We start from the raw sequence: 18,040 nt of genomic DNA, 5'->3' as shown, positions 1-18,040 counted from the left end.
AAAGAAAGAAAGAAAGAAAGAAAGAAAGAAAGAAAGAAAGAAAGAAAAAAACACTGTTGTTGACCAAAGTGGAAAGAAATCTAGTGTCAAAGATGTCAGTGACATTTTAAAAAAAAGAAGCAGCAGCTATTTCTTTCCAATGGATTGGTTATAGATCTAACACTATTTTAGCTTTTAAGAAAAGATTATTGCATAATGTCAGTCTATTTATTTTCTTGTCTTTTCCAAGCTAAACTGTTTTCTGACTGAATTGTTTCAACAGCCTGTGCAATATAACAGAAGAACCAAAAAGAAACCTCTGACTTGACCTTTTCTGTGTAACTTCATTCATTGATTCTATTGCATTAAATGCTGTCACTTTTGTAGAACTGAAAAGGACAATGTCAGTAGCCTGGGTGTCAAGTCCTGAGAATAGAGAGCTGTCATTTGAAGTTGTCCAATTATTTGCCCATGATTAAAAAATGAATATTTCAGATCAATGGGTGACAATCCCATTAGAGTGATAGCCCATGATATCAATTACCACTTCAGTTTCAATTTGGCTGGCTGGCCACAAGGTACCATTTCTCAGCTTTACTTCTGATGGGCTGGCTCTGTGAAGCATGACACCCTTAAATTGCTGCCCATTATCCAAGTGTCATTACTTGTACTGCCTCAGAATTCTCTGAATCACAAGCAGCTACTGAGGTCAAGCTTTGCAACCAGAGGAATTAGACAAGTTGGCAAATCCTTTATATAAAGGAAAAGTTATTTATTTGGCACCTGACTTAGAAAATCTAAAGTTTCCATTATCCTGACAGTATGTCAGTTTTGTGTAGGTATATTGATTTAATAATTTAAGATGTTTTATCAAGGTGGGAGGGGGTTAAACGTTTGCTGTGTCTGCATTATTCAGAATGTTGGTTTGGGTTTTTTTTGGCCTCTATCACACTCATGGTAGATTCTATTTAACTCCTTTCCACATCCAAATATACATATAAAATTATTCCCATAATCATAAATACATAGAGTTTGATTTTGGGTCTGGTACTGTAAGTCTATCAAAAAAAAAGATCCTACTATCCATCCTGAAGATATCCCAAATTTGGCAATAAATCTATATAGGAGATGGATTCAAACATGCCCTTTAATAAACATTCAGAGTAGAGAATTTGACTTTTTTTTTTTTTTGCTTCCTCTGTAAACATTTTGCTAGAAATATCATGATTTCAGAACAGTTGGAATATTTCTGAGTAAAAACTGTAACATCTGGGGTCTTTCTTTGGTTCTTAAGACTATTAATAAATTTTGACTTAAAAATCTAAAAAGGAATCATCTCCCAAACTTCTCAAATTAGGGTGCTCTATCCCTGAGGGAACTGAAGGGCCAATGAAGGGGTATTGGTAAACATTTGACAAGCTTGCCATACTAATTAAAGGTTTGGAAGAAAAACAAACTGGTTCACATTAAGAAATTCAGATATACTGTCGGGTAGAATACAAAATGAACATGAATTTTTAAACATTAAATTTAAACTTCTAAGAAATGATTACTTTGGGCACTATTCATATCGCCAGACTGGGTCAGGAGATGGGGGATAATTTCACTCTTCTGCCTCTAGTAATTTTTCACTTGGAAAGTTGAGAAACACCACTTTACCTTATGCGGCAACATGCATTTTAAAATCTTACTAAGTGCATTTTGTGAACTGAAATTCATTTAAATGCATTTCAGGACCTTGCTAGTCGCAAAACATTCACAGCAAGATGCCTTTTAAAGGAGAGTTTCTCCTCCCTAAACCTAGGCATAAATCCTGATTACTTCAAAATATGGGAAAGCAATATATTTTTTAAAAACTCAATCATCTGCGGCTTGTGTCTGACAGCAGTTTAACAAGAAAAATAAGCTCTCATATGCTTTATCAAGCTCAATTTCCTCTATCAAACAGAAAAACTTATCAACATTGGGGCTGAATCCTAGTGAGGGGTTACACATACCCAAACTTTATCCTGTATTACCCTTATTACAAAATATTACACTTCAAACTTTTATCACATCAAGCCAGAGAAGCAGAAAATAAACATTTAACTTAGAAACACAAAATAATAATTAAAAGACACACACAAATTTCATCTATTGTTCAGGATACTTTAAAAAAAAAACTTTTTTTTTTTTTTACCATAAGTATTTCCTTTATTATTCTTCATGCTTTTTAAACTTCCAAAATATGATATATTAAATTAAAAATGTAACTCACTGGCTTAAGACACACAGTTTCTGATAATATTACTGCCACTTTAAAAAGTACTATCTTTTATATTTACAGTAGAAAAATATTTTTGTTAAGGATATTTCAAACAGACACAAACATAGAAAAACTAATATAATCAATCCCCATATAACCAGCTCTTAACAATTAGTAACTCATAGCAATCTTTCAACTTACATTTAATCCATATTTTGAATCCACAACAGTTATGATACCTACAAAGGAATAAATCTTTTAATCATCTTTATATTTAAGAATTAAAACTAGTCTATTTCAGTTCACAAATGTCACTCAATAAAATACTGTTTTTTTTCTCTTGCCAGCACAGCAATTTAATTCAATTCCATTAGTAAGCAGATGCATTTCAAACATGAACCTAGCACTATTTTAAAGCACTAGATGGGACATAATAAAAACAAATATTTAAAATTAAACAAACAAATAAAAAGGAAAATAAGATTTCTCTGGCCTTTAAAAAGCTTACAATCCAAAACATGAGACAAATTTCATAATATAAAGTGGAATGTGATAAATTACACAAGACAGCTTATCTTTATTTTCACATAATCAAAATCGAGACTTTTCTTATTTAAATTATTGCTTAACAAATCTGAGGCATCTTAGAATATCTCTCACCAATCTAACTCACACAACTGTTTTATCTGAGGTGTACCTAAGTTTCCAAATGATCAATTCGTTTGGCAATCTCTGAATTTATATGGTAAATAATTTTTTCGAAGGACAACAGCAGAATGAGTTTGATGACGCCGAAGGAATTTAACCAGCTACATTCCATATATATTAAGGCAAAATGATGAGGCCCAGCTTCAAACATTCTTAAAGTTCACCCCTTAGTCTATGAAAAATATGGTCTACAGAAAGGTGAAGGATCAGGTGTGGGGTGTTGCAGGGAACATATTTGCCTAATCCAGAAGGTTTCTAATGTGTCTTAAATGAAGTCTACGAATAAGATTGCCCAAAAGTGTTATGGTAAAGAGAGCAAGGGGTGGGGGCTTTGTTTCATTCTTATTTTTAATGGAAAATGAAAGCAGAAATTTGATCCTCATACTATATATGTTATTTAAAATAAAAAGCTCTAATATATACTAAGCACATAAATTAAACAACAGGGAATATAGAAAATCTACATAGTATTTTAAAAGGAAAACCTTAATGGAAGCACTAAACTGGCAGTTGAGATTATGATTGATATCTAGTTCTACTACTGTCTGGGGCTTTAGAATCAGTATGAACAAAGACTTATTTCATCATCAAACTAAACAAGCTTAAAAAGAGTACCAATACAAGGAATTAAAAGTATAATATGAATAAACAAAAATGATCTTAACCATAACATTAACATTTTACTTGAAAATTTTTTAAAAAATTCATTTCTAAACTTACCATCAAGATAAATATCAACCCCTAATTCAGCATCAACCCAAAACATAGAAGCTACAGCACCTGAAAATATATAATATTCATCAAATAAAAATATTTCTTCAAACTAGGAAACAAAATTCTATCCATAATGTGTTAATTTGCCCCAATGGAATTAGCAGGCAAACACATATATGAATTAAATATGGGTTTTCAATCTTCTTAAGGAAATTACAGTGATAGAACCATTTACTATTTTATACCCATTTCTTCCCCTCTCTCTACTTCAATAAACAAAAAAAAAAACAATTCTTATTACATACAAACCCAATATCAAGCTTTCACCAATGCCATAATAATTTACCAATAAATAATATCAAATAATTTGGGCAGAATGGCTATGTGCACACAGGTCTTATTTTTATTTTCTCCCTCCTGAATATAATAATCATACAGTTCACAAATAATTATCTCCCTAAAGTAAAGCAAAACATAGATAAATCCAAAATCACTTGTCCAAAAATTTTTTTAATTTTTAAAAATTTACTTGTAAGTTTTACAGAAGAATAAAAGTGAAATTATACACTCTATGTCCTTACTAATAAATCCTTACACTATTTATTAGTACTGATATAAAATTTGGAAATTTTTTTAACTGAGGAAAAATAATTTCTAAATAAGAAATTAAAACTTGTTTTTGACAAAAACTGGTTCAATACCAAACCACACACCCTGATTAGTATGCCACAACACAAGAAAAAAGAAAACTGACAGTAAAGAAAGAATTTGATTTTTCAAAGCATCACAGGTCCAGTTAGTGACAGAGCTGTCTAAAAGGATGAGTCCTGGGGAAAAACAAGGATAACTGAACTCATTCCAATGTCTAAAGCTGTCCACCTACCCTGATGAGATGTGGTCTCCCAAGCATCACTCTGTGTCAACAATGAAATACCTGTCAGCAGTTTACAGTGATTACTCATGCAGGATATAGCAAGGGCCACAAGATCTAATGGTTTCCTGATATGTATTGATTTTTTCCCAAAAACTTAATAGTTTTCCAATTTGACTGAAATAGGATTTGTGAGTAACAGGGGCTGAATCAATGCCTGTCCTTTTCAAGGAAATTACTTTACCATGACAATTATTTAGCTTAGAACTGGAGAGTGTCAGTCTTCTAAACAGGAAACAACTGAATTGTCAATAAGAATTTTCTTCACTTACTTGGCTAACAACATGATTTTAATTAATGGAGAAAAGTAAATCTATTGTGAGTATCATTACTCCAAACAATAAATTATTTTTAAAAAGTATTAAATTTTTTCACTCAGTAAAATTCCCAGCACTGTACATAAATCTTTTTTTTAATTCATTGATTTCTATTCGGAGAGCTTGTAAGTCCGATAGTTAACATTTGCCTAGCATTAAGTTGAACTGTAAGAGTGTATTAGAGCTTTTATTCTAAATCTGATGTGTATCTTTGGCTTAATACTTACTTACCAGACTACAAAAGAAAGAACTACTTAAAATTTGGATGCAGGTGTTTAACAGGGGGAGTAAAGACGAGAGAATGAAGTTAATTAGTGATTCTAAACCCAGGGTAATTTTTCTCCCCAGGGAATATTTGGCAATGCCTGGAGAAATTTTTGGTCATCTAAACTACACGAATGCTACTGGTATGTAGTAGGTAGAAGCCAGGGATTCTCTTAAACATCCTACAATACACAAGACGGCCTCCTAAAATAAAGAATTATTCAACCCAAAATGTCATTTGTACCAAGGTTAAAAAACCCTGAGCTAAATTATAGAATCTCCCTTCTTCAAAACCTAACAAAACAAAAAATAAAAATAAACAAAATAAAATTTTGAAAGCCAAATTTTATCAGCAGCAACCAAATATACAACTTCCTGCCATAATTTCTGAATGATAGTAAAAATAAAAAACACAAAGTTCTATGTGATGTATGACAGTTGTTAATTCTACCCCAATACTCAACAAGAGGTTATAGATAAGTAGTTTACAAAATCCTAATATTTATCAGAAATAGCTTTCAAAATGGTGAGAAGTAGAACTGAGGGAGAAATAAGCAATACAGGAGAAAGCCAACAAAGAAACTTCAAGGGTAAAATTTTCTAACCATCTCCACACTTTCAGGGGAGGGGGTCACTTTCTAGGGCTCAGAGCAAAATGAAGAGAGAAGTATGAAGCTCAAGGATGTCCCTGCAAAAGGTACGGGAAATCTATTCATGAGTAGTTTGAGCTAATACAGGAGGGGAACACTTGGTATTGTAGGAGAGCAGAGCCTAAAAATCATATTGCCCATCTGGCTCTCTCAATCACTTCATTTCTCTCTGCTTCCCCATCCCCGCTCCCAGCTATACCCAGCTTTCAAACTAAGGCTCAAGAGAAAAACAAGTTTAGGTAACATGGGTAGGGTATTTAAAAAATTCATGAACACCACATCTAAGTAGACAGTTCTCTGAGCCTCCTACATCAAGCATAAACATGGTGAAAAAACTATGCACGTTACTACAGATTAAAAGAAGCAAAAAGCAGATAAAAGGAGGGATAGAATAAAATGAACAAATGAATGGGGAATACAGATGGCAAAGAACCTGTTCCGGAAGGAAACATAATTGAAGAAACCAAAGAAAATTCCTAAGGGCTTCTTTATAATAAGAAAGATAAAAACAATATAATCTTAATTAAAAACAAGCTCTAGGGAATTCCATAGCAGTCCAGTGGTTAGGACTTGGCGCTTTCACTGCTGTGGCCCAGGTTCAATCCCTGGTCAGGGAACTAAGATCCCGCACGACGTGGCCAATAAATAAATAAAAATTTTTTAAAAAGATGAAAAAGAAACAAGTAAAACTATTTTTTTAAAAAAAGGAAAGAGCTTAAAAAAAAGTCTCCAAAGCAAAATAAAACAGAATAATATGAAAATGTAGTTTATAATGCTGAAGGAATAAAACTTAGGGCCAATGTACCATTACTTAATCAATTAATTCATTTAAAACATCAACAGACATTGGTGGAAACAATTACGGGCAAAAAGGAAGATTTGAGATGATTACAGTAAATGCAGAGGCAAAAGACATATCAAAACAATTAGAAGATAATAAATATGGAGAACAAAAGAAAATTCAATATATGAAAAATTCGTGTCATAAAGAAGAGAACCCAATAATTTGACAGAAAAATTCTTCATGGTAATAAATAAGGAAAATATCCCTAAATGAAGCACTAACCCTACAGACTAAAGAGTATATTGTAATCCAGGAAAACATGATTATGAATGACACCTAGATGTATCTTGGTTATATTACTGAACTTTAAAAATAAAGAAAATTTTTTTCAGGCATTTTAGATGAAAAAGCAAGTCACTTTCAAGGAGGCAGGAAAAAAATCACATTTTTCTATAGTAAAATTCATTGCTCCAATATAATAAAATGACCACAAAGTTCTAACAAAGGTGTTCTCTGAGGATATTACCTCCTGCCAAGTTGTTTTTCAAGAATGAAAACCACAGGCAGACATTCTCAAACACTAAAGGAAACAACAGCATTGAAACTCAAAGAATAAAGCACTCAACAAATCCTTCCCGATGAAAAGAGAAAAATACTGCACAAGGAAATCCAGCCAATCAAAAGTACTATGAAATCATAATGCAACATTTTCAAAGTTCTGAAGGAAAGAAATTGTGATACGAAAATTTTATACCTAGCCAAGTAATCCTTCAAGTATATAAAAAAAAAAAAAAGACAAGCATTCTCAAGCAATGAAGTATGCGAGATCTAAAGGAATACAGCACTGAAAGCTTGAAAAGATTACCTGACCGTGAAATTCAGTCAATCAAGAGATTGCTCAACTCAGGAATGGAGGAGCCATAGTGCTGGTAAAACAGTTTAAAAACAGGACTAAACAAAGTATGACAGAATATAAATGTAGAAACCTTGACAACATAGCAAAGAATACAATGAACCAAAACCAAATGGGAGAAGGCGGAAGTGTTTTAATTCCCTCATCCTTTATGCCAGAGAGTCAATAGGTACTACCCTGAAAATTTAAACACGTAATTTAAAAAATAACTTGTCCAATTTACGTTCTTTATAATTTTTTTTCCTTAACTCATATCTCTTACAGTGAAGAAGCATTTATCTGACATTCAGCAATTCTTTCACTTCTTTCAAGTTCTCTTCTTTTAGGTTCAAGTAGAACTACATTAATAATTATTTAGAATAGCACAAAGAATGTGATCCTATTTTATAAAATTACTTCTGCATATTTACACATGGAGTGGGGTTTCCCAAACTTATGCATGTGTAAGAATCACCTGGGGGGCTTATTAAAACAGATTGCTGGGTCCCACCCTTAGAGATTCTGATTCCATAGATCTCAGATGAGGCCCAAGAATCCGTATTTTTCCCAAGCTACCAGCTGAGGCTGATGCTGTCATTCAACATACCACAGCAAGTAGCCCTGGCACGGAGAAATCCTTGGAATAAAATTTACCTGCTTGTATTTTACAGTAGTGAGATATAGGACAACATTTTTTTTAACTTTCTTCTTTGTATTTTCTTAGTTACTGTTTAAATTTTTTTTAATGATCAATGTTTCATTTCTACCCAAACAACAAAAATCATTATTCTAAAGAAAGAAGAAACATCAAACTGTTTATACCTACAAAAGCTTTTTGTACAAAAGCTTTCTCTGAGATTTTTATTTAATTTTTACTTCCTCTGAAAAGCTACACTGTGTTTTAGTAAATTCACCTACTCTCAAAATTACAAGAATTTTTCTCTATGCAGTGGCTACAATGAAAGAAACTGATATTTTCTCTTTCAAAAAGAGGCACACAATATACTTTCCCATCTTACCAGATTTAAATTAATATTTAACATCAATGTAGTGGTCCAAGTCCTATCATCAGTCAGACCTCTTGGAAATGTATGAAAATGTATGAAAAATTCATGCCTACTGTAAGGACCAAAAGAGCCTAACTCAATCCTAATCTGAAAACATAGGGACAATGTTATTACGTAATACTTCAAAATAAAGTAACAACTGATTACATTTGAACCTTCAGTACACTCCAATATTTCTTTTAAACAATTATGACCCCTTCAATAAATTATTCCCAAACAGTTCTTTAATACGGTTTTATGGTGCAATGCCATAGACCCAGATCAAAAAACAAATAATGGTATGGGTCAGCCTTACAAAACTAAATGTTCTGCATACTTGGAATAAAGATGTTAAGGAACAGAAACCCATTGTTAGAAACAGGTAGACTTTGTGTAGCTTTCAACAGGGAAGTTTGGATGTAATTCCATTCAGAGGTAAAAATTTCATAATCATTATTAATTGCACACCAGAAAAAAAGGCTTGATTTAACTCTCTACCTTATGACAATATTTACAAATAAAATTATTTCAAGTTTAATAGTAGAAAAACAAAATGCTAACAATTAATTTAAAGGGAATAAGTATTTCTGGGATTTAACTCCAAAAGTCCTTAGATATCTCTAAATGACCCTCTATGAAAACTGGATTAAAAAGCAATCAGGGGCTTCCCTGGTGGTGCAGTGGTTGAGAGTCCGCCTGCCAATGCAGGGGACACGGGTTCGTGCCCCGGTCCGGGAAGATCCCACATGCTGCAGAGCGGCTGGGCCCGTAAGCCATGGCCACTGAGCCTGCGCGTGCGGAGCCTGTGCTCCGCAACGGGAGAGGCCACGACAGTGAGAGGCCCACGTACAGAAAAAAAAAAAAAAAAAAAAAGCAATCAGAATTAAGATCTCTGTAGAGCAGAACCAACCAAATATATACTAGAGGTAGAATGTCTCCTTTTTCCCTACATTTTATTAGATTTTCCTAATATTTTTAACAACTTTTGTTCATGCCAATAACCCTAAATTAATCGATAGAACTTCAAATTTTATTAGCATGTTAAAATTACCAAACACTTTGATCATCATTCATCTGCCAAAGAAACATGACAACTCAGTATTTTTTCTCCTTTAAAGCAAAATAACAAATTTTTAATCTAGAGTAAAGCTTTAATACTCATTTTAGATATTCCTCTAGTCCATTTATTTTTAAATGTTTAAGAAGTATATTCTGGTTATTAATAATGACATTTCTTACCAGGATCTGCTAATCCAGTGGTCTCTAACAGTATGTAATCAAATTTCCCTTTCTTCTGCATCAAATTCTCAATAGCTTTAAGGCCACTGTCCCTGGAGAATGCCAAAACATGATATACATTGATTGCCTGAATATTTTAAAGTGATCATCACAAACATTTAAAAATATATTTAGCAACCAGGGATAAAGATCTCTTTAGGCATGTGGAAATTTACCTCAGTCCCAAGCTTCTAACATGTCCATCCAGTATTTACCAGTTTGGGCGAGGGGAGGGAAATGGATGCATATATGCTGACAGGTAACAAGAAGTCAGATACTTGATGAGTTAATACTTTAATTTTATTAAAATTAAAAGCAGAGGAAATTTTAATATACCTGACTAAAGTAAGTCAGAACCTGTTATTTTTATAGCTTTATGAAAGAAAAAAATCCATACAGAAAACGACAAAATTTAGGAATTACAGTAGCTTAATACAACAGCTAAAGGGACACTATAATTAAATACCTTTCAATTCTGTTCTGAATTAGAGTAGCAGGCTTTAATTTCCTTTTTTTCTTAATAATATCAAAAGTGCAAGAAAATATTTAATTTTAATTGTCTAAGAAAATCTGTTAAGTTTTAGCCTTGTTAATACACTTGACTCAAACACCTAAGATAGTAAATGATGTAGAAGAAATTTAATTCACTAGAATATACAAAATCAACCATATGGGTATTAATTTTCCTAATTTGCTCAACAAACATTTGAGTGACTACTATGTGTCAACTCCTTTTCTAAGAGCTGTTATATTGGTGAATAAAACACTGTCCTTGGAAACAACTATAACTGGTGGAACAGGATGTGAGGTTTTTCTCTTTTTTCATGGTCATTTATTTTTGTTTTTAGAGGTTGAATTCTTGGAAATAAGACCAATGACTTATTAAATTCAGAATCATTTTTTACACATTAAATGAGACTTTCATTCATCACAGGGATTATTAATTAAACCCTGACATCAAAAACAACAACAAAAAACTCAATAAAAGGACCACAGCATTAGAGCAGATAGAAAAACAAGGCATCAAGAAATGCTTTAAGAAAATGCATACTAATAAGTCGTTTACTTGAAAATACAGTGAAGAAGATTATGTAGCTTCAGTTAATTTACATAAGGAAATCAAAGCTAGAAATATAACCAATAAACATTTCCAGAAGCCAACAAGCACACAATAAAAACATTCCTCACTTTACGGAACAGCAGAGGCAACCGTTTCTAAGTTCCAGCCATTCTTCGTAGAGTTCTCCACCTTGGCTGACAGCTAAGGATTTCTCCAATGCACTTCCTAGAATGATTAACAAGAAGCACTCTTTAGATTATGTCCACTAGTCAACCAAAAACAAAGACGAATATACTCAATAATGGAGCAGATTTCAAAGCAGACAATACATTTCGTAACTTTTATTCTTTCATTCTATTCAGGCTGCCTCAATATTTTAAACTATACTACTCTAGATTATTTTAGCTTTTCTTTCTTTTAGAGAATTTAAACCCCTAAAGAGGCAAATGTAAAATCTACTTCCTCTTTAGGCCTCTTACTAGCCTGCTCCCATTTCCTAATAAAGTAGCTATTTTAAAGGTGTTCTTTCTTGTCCATGGCCAACTCTCTAGATAGACCAGTATGTTTATATATTGGTTTTTATATGCCCTTCAATCTCTTACCTATGTTTTCTTTTCATTCTTCCTCTAAATTGTTTCTGTGTCTACTAGACAGACTGTTCAGTATTCCCCATATGAGTTATACCCTTAGTTCATTTTGAGGAAATTTTGCTTGGCCAGGGTACCAATGTGCTCACTTAAAAATTAAATTTTAATCAAATACACATACGTTTCCTAGCAATGCTTACTTGAGAAAGGATAAAGTATATTTGAGAGCCTGAGATGCTTGTTATCAAATAAGAATTATTTAAAAGTCTTACTTTTCCTCCAGTAAAGAAACATACCCAAGCCAGGAAAGAGTTCTAAATATCCAGTAAAGCAAATGACCAACAACAACAACAAAAACCTGAATAATTTTTCACATATATTTTTTGTTTATACTTCAGTTAGGCAATGATAAAGAGTTTTGAAAGGGGCTGCTACAGAATTCAGGGTGTAGAGAACGTTAATAAAATGAAAAGGAAAGTATTACAAATGCTGTAAAGGACAAAGTTGTGAAAAAGGTCCAGAAAGAGTGAAGAAAGATAGTAAGAAATAATAATAAATGTAATCAGTGTCCAACAGAAGATCAGTTAATAAGAAGTTAGAATTAAAAACTATGATTAAAAAAATCTTAGGATTTTTATTTTTGTCTAACAAGACTCTTTAGTTTACTGAAACTATCTTCAGTTTACTAAAACCAGAAATAAAGTTCAACTAACAGGCCTCCTATCCTGTTAATAATCCTAGCTCCTTTACCAATTTGTAACTGAAAAAAAGTATAATTTAAGAAATACCCTAACTGAAGTTATATTTTTTGGCTAAACATGAGATTTATTAAAATTCACACTTGAGAAGAAAAGCTTATAAAAGAAATCAGAGAATTGTGTCTAACACTGCTGTATACATTTTTTTTAAACACAGTTCAATATTAAAGACAAAAAAACTGGAATGTTAAATATACACATTTTCACAGATAAAGGAAGTTGCTTGAGGATGGAGACCACATGTTTAACTTATTTTTTAAATCTTCTGTTTTAACTGTTTTACAGAATAATAAACGTTCAACAAGATAAACTTATAAGCCTGAAGCATTTTCAAATATATTTCAAAAGTTGTAATTATACAATACAGTCAGTACAAAAGGACCTTCCTAGTTGGTACAAAAATCTTCCTGAAAGATGTTCTTTCATATCCTTAGATTTTTATTTCTGGAGATATTTATTTTATGCAAAAATCTAATTTAATTCTGTTGGTATGAATTCTAAAGTTAAACAAAATAAAATTTTAAAGAAATTATCTTATTTCAGTATCTCGAATCCATACAAAATAAAGCTTAACATAAATGAATCTAATTTTTCCAAAACTATCTACAGCAATGTGTTCACATTATCATGTCTCGCCTTTTCATTTTAAAATATGGAATATCAATTCACCAGTTGAATTAACTGTCCAATAAATTCTTGCAGCATGGCATTTACTGAACTTTACTTACCTTCCCCGAATTCATTTAAAATCACTGCTATTCTTTTACTATGTTGCTCTGTCAGAATATAGTTCAGAAGTGTTGTCTTCCCAGCACCTATAAAATATGTTTTAAATAACAAAATTCAAAGACTAATTTTAGAGACACAAAAAAAGATATAAAGGGACTTCCCTGGTAGACCAGTGGTAAAGAATCTGCCTTACAATGCAGGGGACGCAGGTTTGATCCCTGGTCAGGGAACTGACCCATATGCCGCGGGGCAACTAAGCCCGAGTGCCACAACTACTGAGCTTGCGGGCCTCAACTAGAGAGCCTGCGTGCTGCAAACTACAGAGGCCACGCGCCCTGGAGGCCGCGTGCCACAACCAGAGAGAGAAAACCCGCACACCACAACTAGAGAGAAGCCCGAGCACTGCAACGAAGAGCCCATGCACTGCAAAGAAAGATCCCGCGTGCCTCAACAAAGATCCCACATGCCACAACTAAGACCCGATGCAGCCAAAATAAATTAATAAAGTCTTAAAAAAAAAGATATAAAGAGTCCTAACACTCTTTAAAATTTGCATGCTATTCAAATATTATTTAACAATGGTAAAAGAAGATTCTAGAGGAAAAGATTAAAGTATCCTTTGAAAGCTATTAAAAATGCTTTATGCTAACATAAAATTTTATAAATATTTACAAATACTCCAACAAGGTGCGTCACATAGATTTCTTTGACCTCATATGACAAAAAAATATACCTTCTATATAACTTACACAATTAATGTAAGGGCATCTAAATTTTCTATTAAATAAGGAATTATTGAAGTAAGGGCTCCTAAGGAATAAAGTATTTGTGTAGTTTATAAAACATAAAATATTTAAATCCCTTCACACGATGACAATGTTTCTTAGTCAAGAATATACGGTTTACTTCCCCAGAATTTACACATAAAGACCTTTCTTTTATTTTAACATTCACCATTAACCAGACACAAATTCAGAATATCTATATGGCTACTTTTAGTATGCTTAAAGCAATCTATAAAATTGATTACACACACACACACACAAAATGGAGAATGGATCTAGGAAATGTTAACAAAAGACACAATAATCAGTATTAGGAAAGAAAAGTTCATAAAGCTATGCTAACTCCATCCAGTAGGTGGCATATTACACCTAATACATTCAGCTCAAGCAGAAGAAAAACTTGTCTTGTGAACCATACATACCAAAGTCCATGCAGGGGAAAACAAACAAACAAACAAAAAAACCCTAACTGCATGCACATACTAGTGCAGTTCAACTGTATAAATATGTCATTTATTTACCTATTTTTCTGCTGGTGCGCATTTGGGTTGTTTCTAGTGTCTTGCTATTACAAATAATGGTGCTAAGAACTTTTACAGGTAAGCTTGTACACATCTTCTGAAGTACATTTACAAGATTTCTAGGGTAAAACTAGGAGGGATTTCCTGAGTAATAGGGTATTAATATCTTCAACTTTTTTGGGTCACATTCGTATAAAGCTATCAAAGGGATGGAAGGCTTGTATTTAGCGGGCTTTAGGAAGCTCAGTATCACTAAAGGTTGACATTTAGAATGGAAGGGACAGACCTTAAGGACACAGGGCAATGAGAAAATTCTTAAAACCAGTCCAAGTGTGAGACAGGTGCCCTGAGCATGAGTGCTGCACTAAGCAGTGGCAGTGAAAATGGAAAGGAAGGGGTGGATGTAGGAGACCTAACAGAATTACTACAGCTTCATAATTAACCATATTATGAAGCAAAAGACCTTAAGACACAGTTCCGTCACTCAAAAGTCTCCTATGGACCAGATTTTATACTGAGCCTTGGTGAAAAGTGCACAAGACACAGACAAACTCTCTCTACCTTCAGGAAGCTTAGAAACATTAAAGGAAGTGGGAGAAGGAGGGGAATTCAGAGCAATAAAGAAGCAATTATGTCATGGGATGACACCTTCAATAGATATACAAGATGTCAGGGAGCACCTAAGAGGGACATCTAGCCAGAGGACTAACAGAAGAAAGTATTCCTGGGGCCAAGACACTTGGCACATTGTAGAAGTAAAAGTCGTTCAGTGTGGCTGGGCCACAGTTTCGCAGGCTAAAGAGGTGGTCAAGAACCAGATTGTAAAGCTCTTGTAATTCATGTTAAGGAATTTGAACTTTAACCCAAATAGAAACCACTGAAGGGTGTGACAAAATTGATTGACATTCATAAAGATCATTAAGGCTCAAATACAGAGAATATATTAAAGGGCAGCATGACTCAAGACCAGTTAGGAAGCTTTTAGAATATTCCAGATGGTTGGGCTCACAGAAGCAACCATCATTCATGATGGGATGGTAACATGAAGTTTTAGACATGCTGAGTTTGACATGTCTGTGGGACATCAAAATAGAAACCAGCTGGGTATGAAGTTAAAAGGATGGACAGAGAGGGGAAAAAATAAACTTTAAAGGAGAAGCCAGAGAAGTAGGTGGAAAATCTGATGAAAAATGTGATGGAAACCAAGGGAACAAGAGTTCAAGAAAGAGAAAATGGTCAAGAATAAGTAAGGAAACTATCCCCTAGATTCAGCAACAAAGTTGCTGGCATTAGTCCTCACTCCTAAGCTTCAGACCATTATCTCCAATGCTCTTCTGATCTACCAGTGAGCAAAATGGGGAAAGACAGGAGGGCAAGTCTAAACTATACTGTTTCAGAAAAGAAATCTGCTCAACTTCGCAGTAGAGCAGCCTCTGAATAACAGTGGGAAATTCCTTTATTAATAAATAAACTCCTTTATAAAATTAATCCTGAGTAAAAATGAAAATAAACTTAGTCTACAAAGCAACAAAAGAGAAGTGCCAGTGATTTAATTCCTATTTTTATATAAAAGGCCCTCAGGTGCACCAAGTTTGTACTTGTCTGCAGCAGCATCTAGAAGTGGTACTATTTTCCCCAGATCGTTTCACTTTATCTACATTTCTTAACTTTTTCCACACTTTTAATATGGTATTTATTCTAGCCCTTCTAGTTAACTGTAAAGTTTTAAAATAATACTTCTCAAACTTTGCCAGTAAAGTACCTCTAGTGTAAGGGCATAAACTGTCCTTCAGGAAATTGTACTATGTTTATAAAGCTATGAATTCAAGTGATCCCATGAACTCCTGAAAGTCCTCACTTTGAGAAATATAGCCTTTGAGGGCACAGTAATTTTATTCTTACTCTTTCTCCTACAGTACTTTACAAACAGACCTCAAAAAAAAAAAGTTTGAGATAGGAGTACTTTACACGAAAGGCTGGAAGAGACTGGCTCATGAGGAAGAGAAATATACTGAGGAATGGTCCTCCGGTGTCGGGCATTTTCAGAAAGGTCATACTTTAATTGGAACAGAGTTATACGGTAGGTATTTCTTGCCCCACTAAGCAGAAGAGAAAAGCAAAGTCAGACAGCTGACTGGAACTATTTCCGTTTTCAAGTGAGGCAGGTGAACTTTAGAAATACAAGGTAACTTGTTAGAGGTCACATGCATAATGAGGGGTGGGTCCGTGCTTCACACTGCAAAGCCAGAACTAGTTTCAAAAATGCGAGGCGAGGCTAATTTTCAATCTCACTTGATAAATGTGACCCTAACTTAGAGGGGTCTGAGCATAACCTCTGAGATGAAAAGCAACCCAGTCGGAGAGCAAGTGACCCAGCCCCCACCTCAGAGACACTTGCTGTCGGCCAGAAGGCCCCGATGCCTAAGGAGAACAGGTACCGTCAGCCTCAAACTCACAGGACAACAGCGTTCACTGCATTTTCTGACCGGGACTACTAGTTACCTAAATACCCGGTGATAATTGTGACTGGGATCTTAGCGCCGGGACGAGACGTTTCCTCCTTCTCCCCTCTTTGCTTCGTCTTAATGGGGACCAATTCAGGACAATCCTCCTCCGCCTGCTCCTCTTCCCCATCCGCAGAGCCAATAGCATGAAACATCCTGGCAAACAGCACAGCACACCTCTACCTAAGAGAAACACCTGGAATCAAGACGCCGGCCCGCAGCTGCGCATGGTAAGCGCGCGGCGCATGCTTGACGTCATCATGCCGCGACGCGTGGCGCCTCCTGATGCCGCCGACGGTTATCACCTGGTCTCCGGCTGAGGACCGCCTCCCCTCTTAGACACGCCCCCAGGGGAACTGGGCAGGTCCCTGGGGCGCGTTCTCTGAACCGCACCCGAGCGAGGCGGACTTGTTGGGCCCAGACCTGACGTCGTCTCTGTGTGCGCCTTTATCCTTAAAAGCTAATGGCTGGTTGATGGTACAGTTGAGTCACGGGTGGTTGGAACCTGGAGTGAGTAGCCTGTCCTAAGCAGCTCTCATGAGGAATAGGCTTTATCAACTTGACATTTCTTAGTATCATTAAATTTTTTTTTTAATTCATAGGAGAAAGAATGGGAAGCTGTTAACACTGCAAAGGTAATTGTAATTTTTCTGCCTGAACTAGTGAAACTTTTTTCTTTTTATAATTGCAGATTTTACATGTATATCCAAATTTTTACTACGCACATGCATTATTTTTATTTATTTTGTCTTCTCATTTTTTTATTTGGACTCAGGTACCCTGAGTTCATTTATTATATTCTTTAGTGCATGACACTCTCATCAATAATCCATGGATAGTCTGGACAAAGAATGTCACCTGCCATATCAGTAAACAAAGGCTGTTGCAGCCATCAAGCCATTAGCCTCTGCAGCCAAACCAACAGTGCACCCTGAGGGGACTCAGGATGGAGAAAAACAGGATACGGGCCCTAGATAGTTAAGGTGCATATCAAAGGAATGATTTCATTAAGCCCAGACTCTTTCATCTTCCCATACATAGAAGAGCACTAAATTCATTAACTTGAGATGTCTGGTTTTCTTTAATTAACAGTAATCTTTTGACGTTCTAACTACCTGGTTTGGGTTTTTTGGTTTGTTTTTTTCTTTGTTTTGCAAAAACTCCTAGATCCTGGCTCCTCCCTTACATCTTCGGAACAGTCCCTTAGAGCTATCTGAGAGGCTGCTCCCGGGCTTAATTCCTCATGAATAAAACATAATTCTCAACTTTTCGTTTGTGCACTTTTTTT

General features: G+C 34.6%; 1 protein-coding gene across 4 annotated transcripts in view; it reads right to left on the bottom strand.

Annotated features, from left to right (window-relative positions):
* LOC114884581 (COBW domain-containing protein 1) overlaps nucleotides 1-17,753 on the bottom strand; it is a 45,928-nt gene extending 28,175 nt beyond the window's left edge. For all 4 annotated transcript variants that reach the window (XR_003790864.1, XM_029203625.1, XM_029203624.1 and 1 more), the window contains exons 1-6: nucleotides 16,751-17,753; nucleotides 12,942-13,028; nucleotides 10,997-11,093; nucleotides 9,770-9,861; nucleotides 3,653-3,712; nucleotides 2,426-2,463 (exon numbers count right to left, since the gene is read on the bottom strand). Coding sequence is in view for 3 of the 4 variants with exons in the window: in XM_029203625.1 (XP_029059458.1) it covers nucleotides 2,426-2,463; nucleotides 3,653-3,712; nucleotides 9,770-9,861; nucleotides 10,997-11,093; nucleotides 12,942-13,028; nucleotides 16,751-16,907 (531 nt within the window). In the remaining variant the exon portion in view is untranslated. The remainder of the gene's footprint in view (nucleotides 1-2,425; nucleotides 2,464-3,652; nucleotides 3,713-9,769; nucleotides 9,862-10,996; nucleotides 11,094-12,941; nucleotides 13,029-16,750) is intronic.
* Nucleotides 17,754-18,040: the final 287 nt, after the last annotated feature.

Source organism: Monodon monoceros, unplaced genomic scaffold (genome assembly GCF_005190385.1).
Source record: "Monodon monoceros isolate NGI ecotype Baffin Bay Population unplaced genomic scaffold, NGI_Narwhal_1 Super_Scaffold_5, whole genome shotgun sequence".
Classification (NCBI taxonomy): Eukaryota; Metazoa; Chordata; class Mammalia; order Artiodactyla; family Monodontidae; genus Monodon; species Monodon monoceros.
Note: the sequence above shows the minus strand (reverse complement) of the source record. Positions and strands in the feature narration are given on the sequence as shown.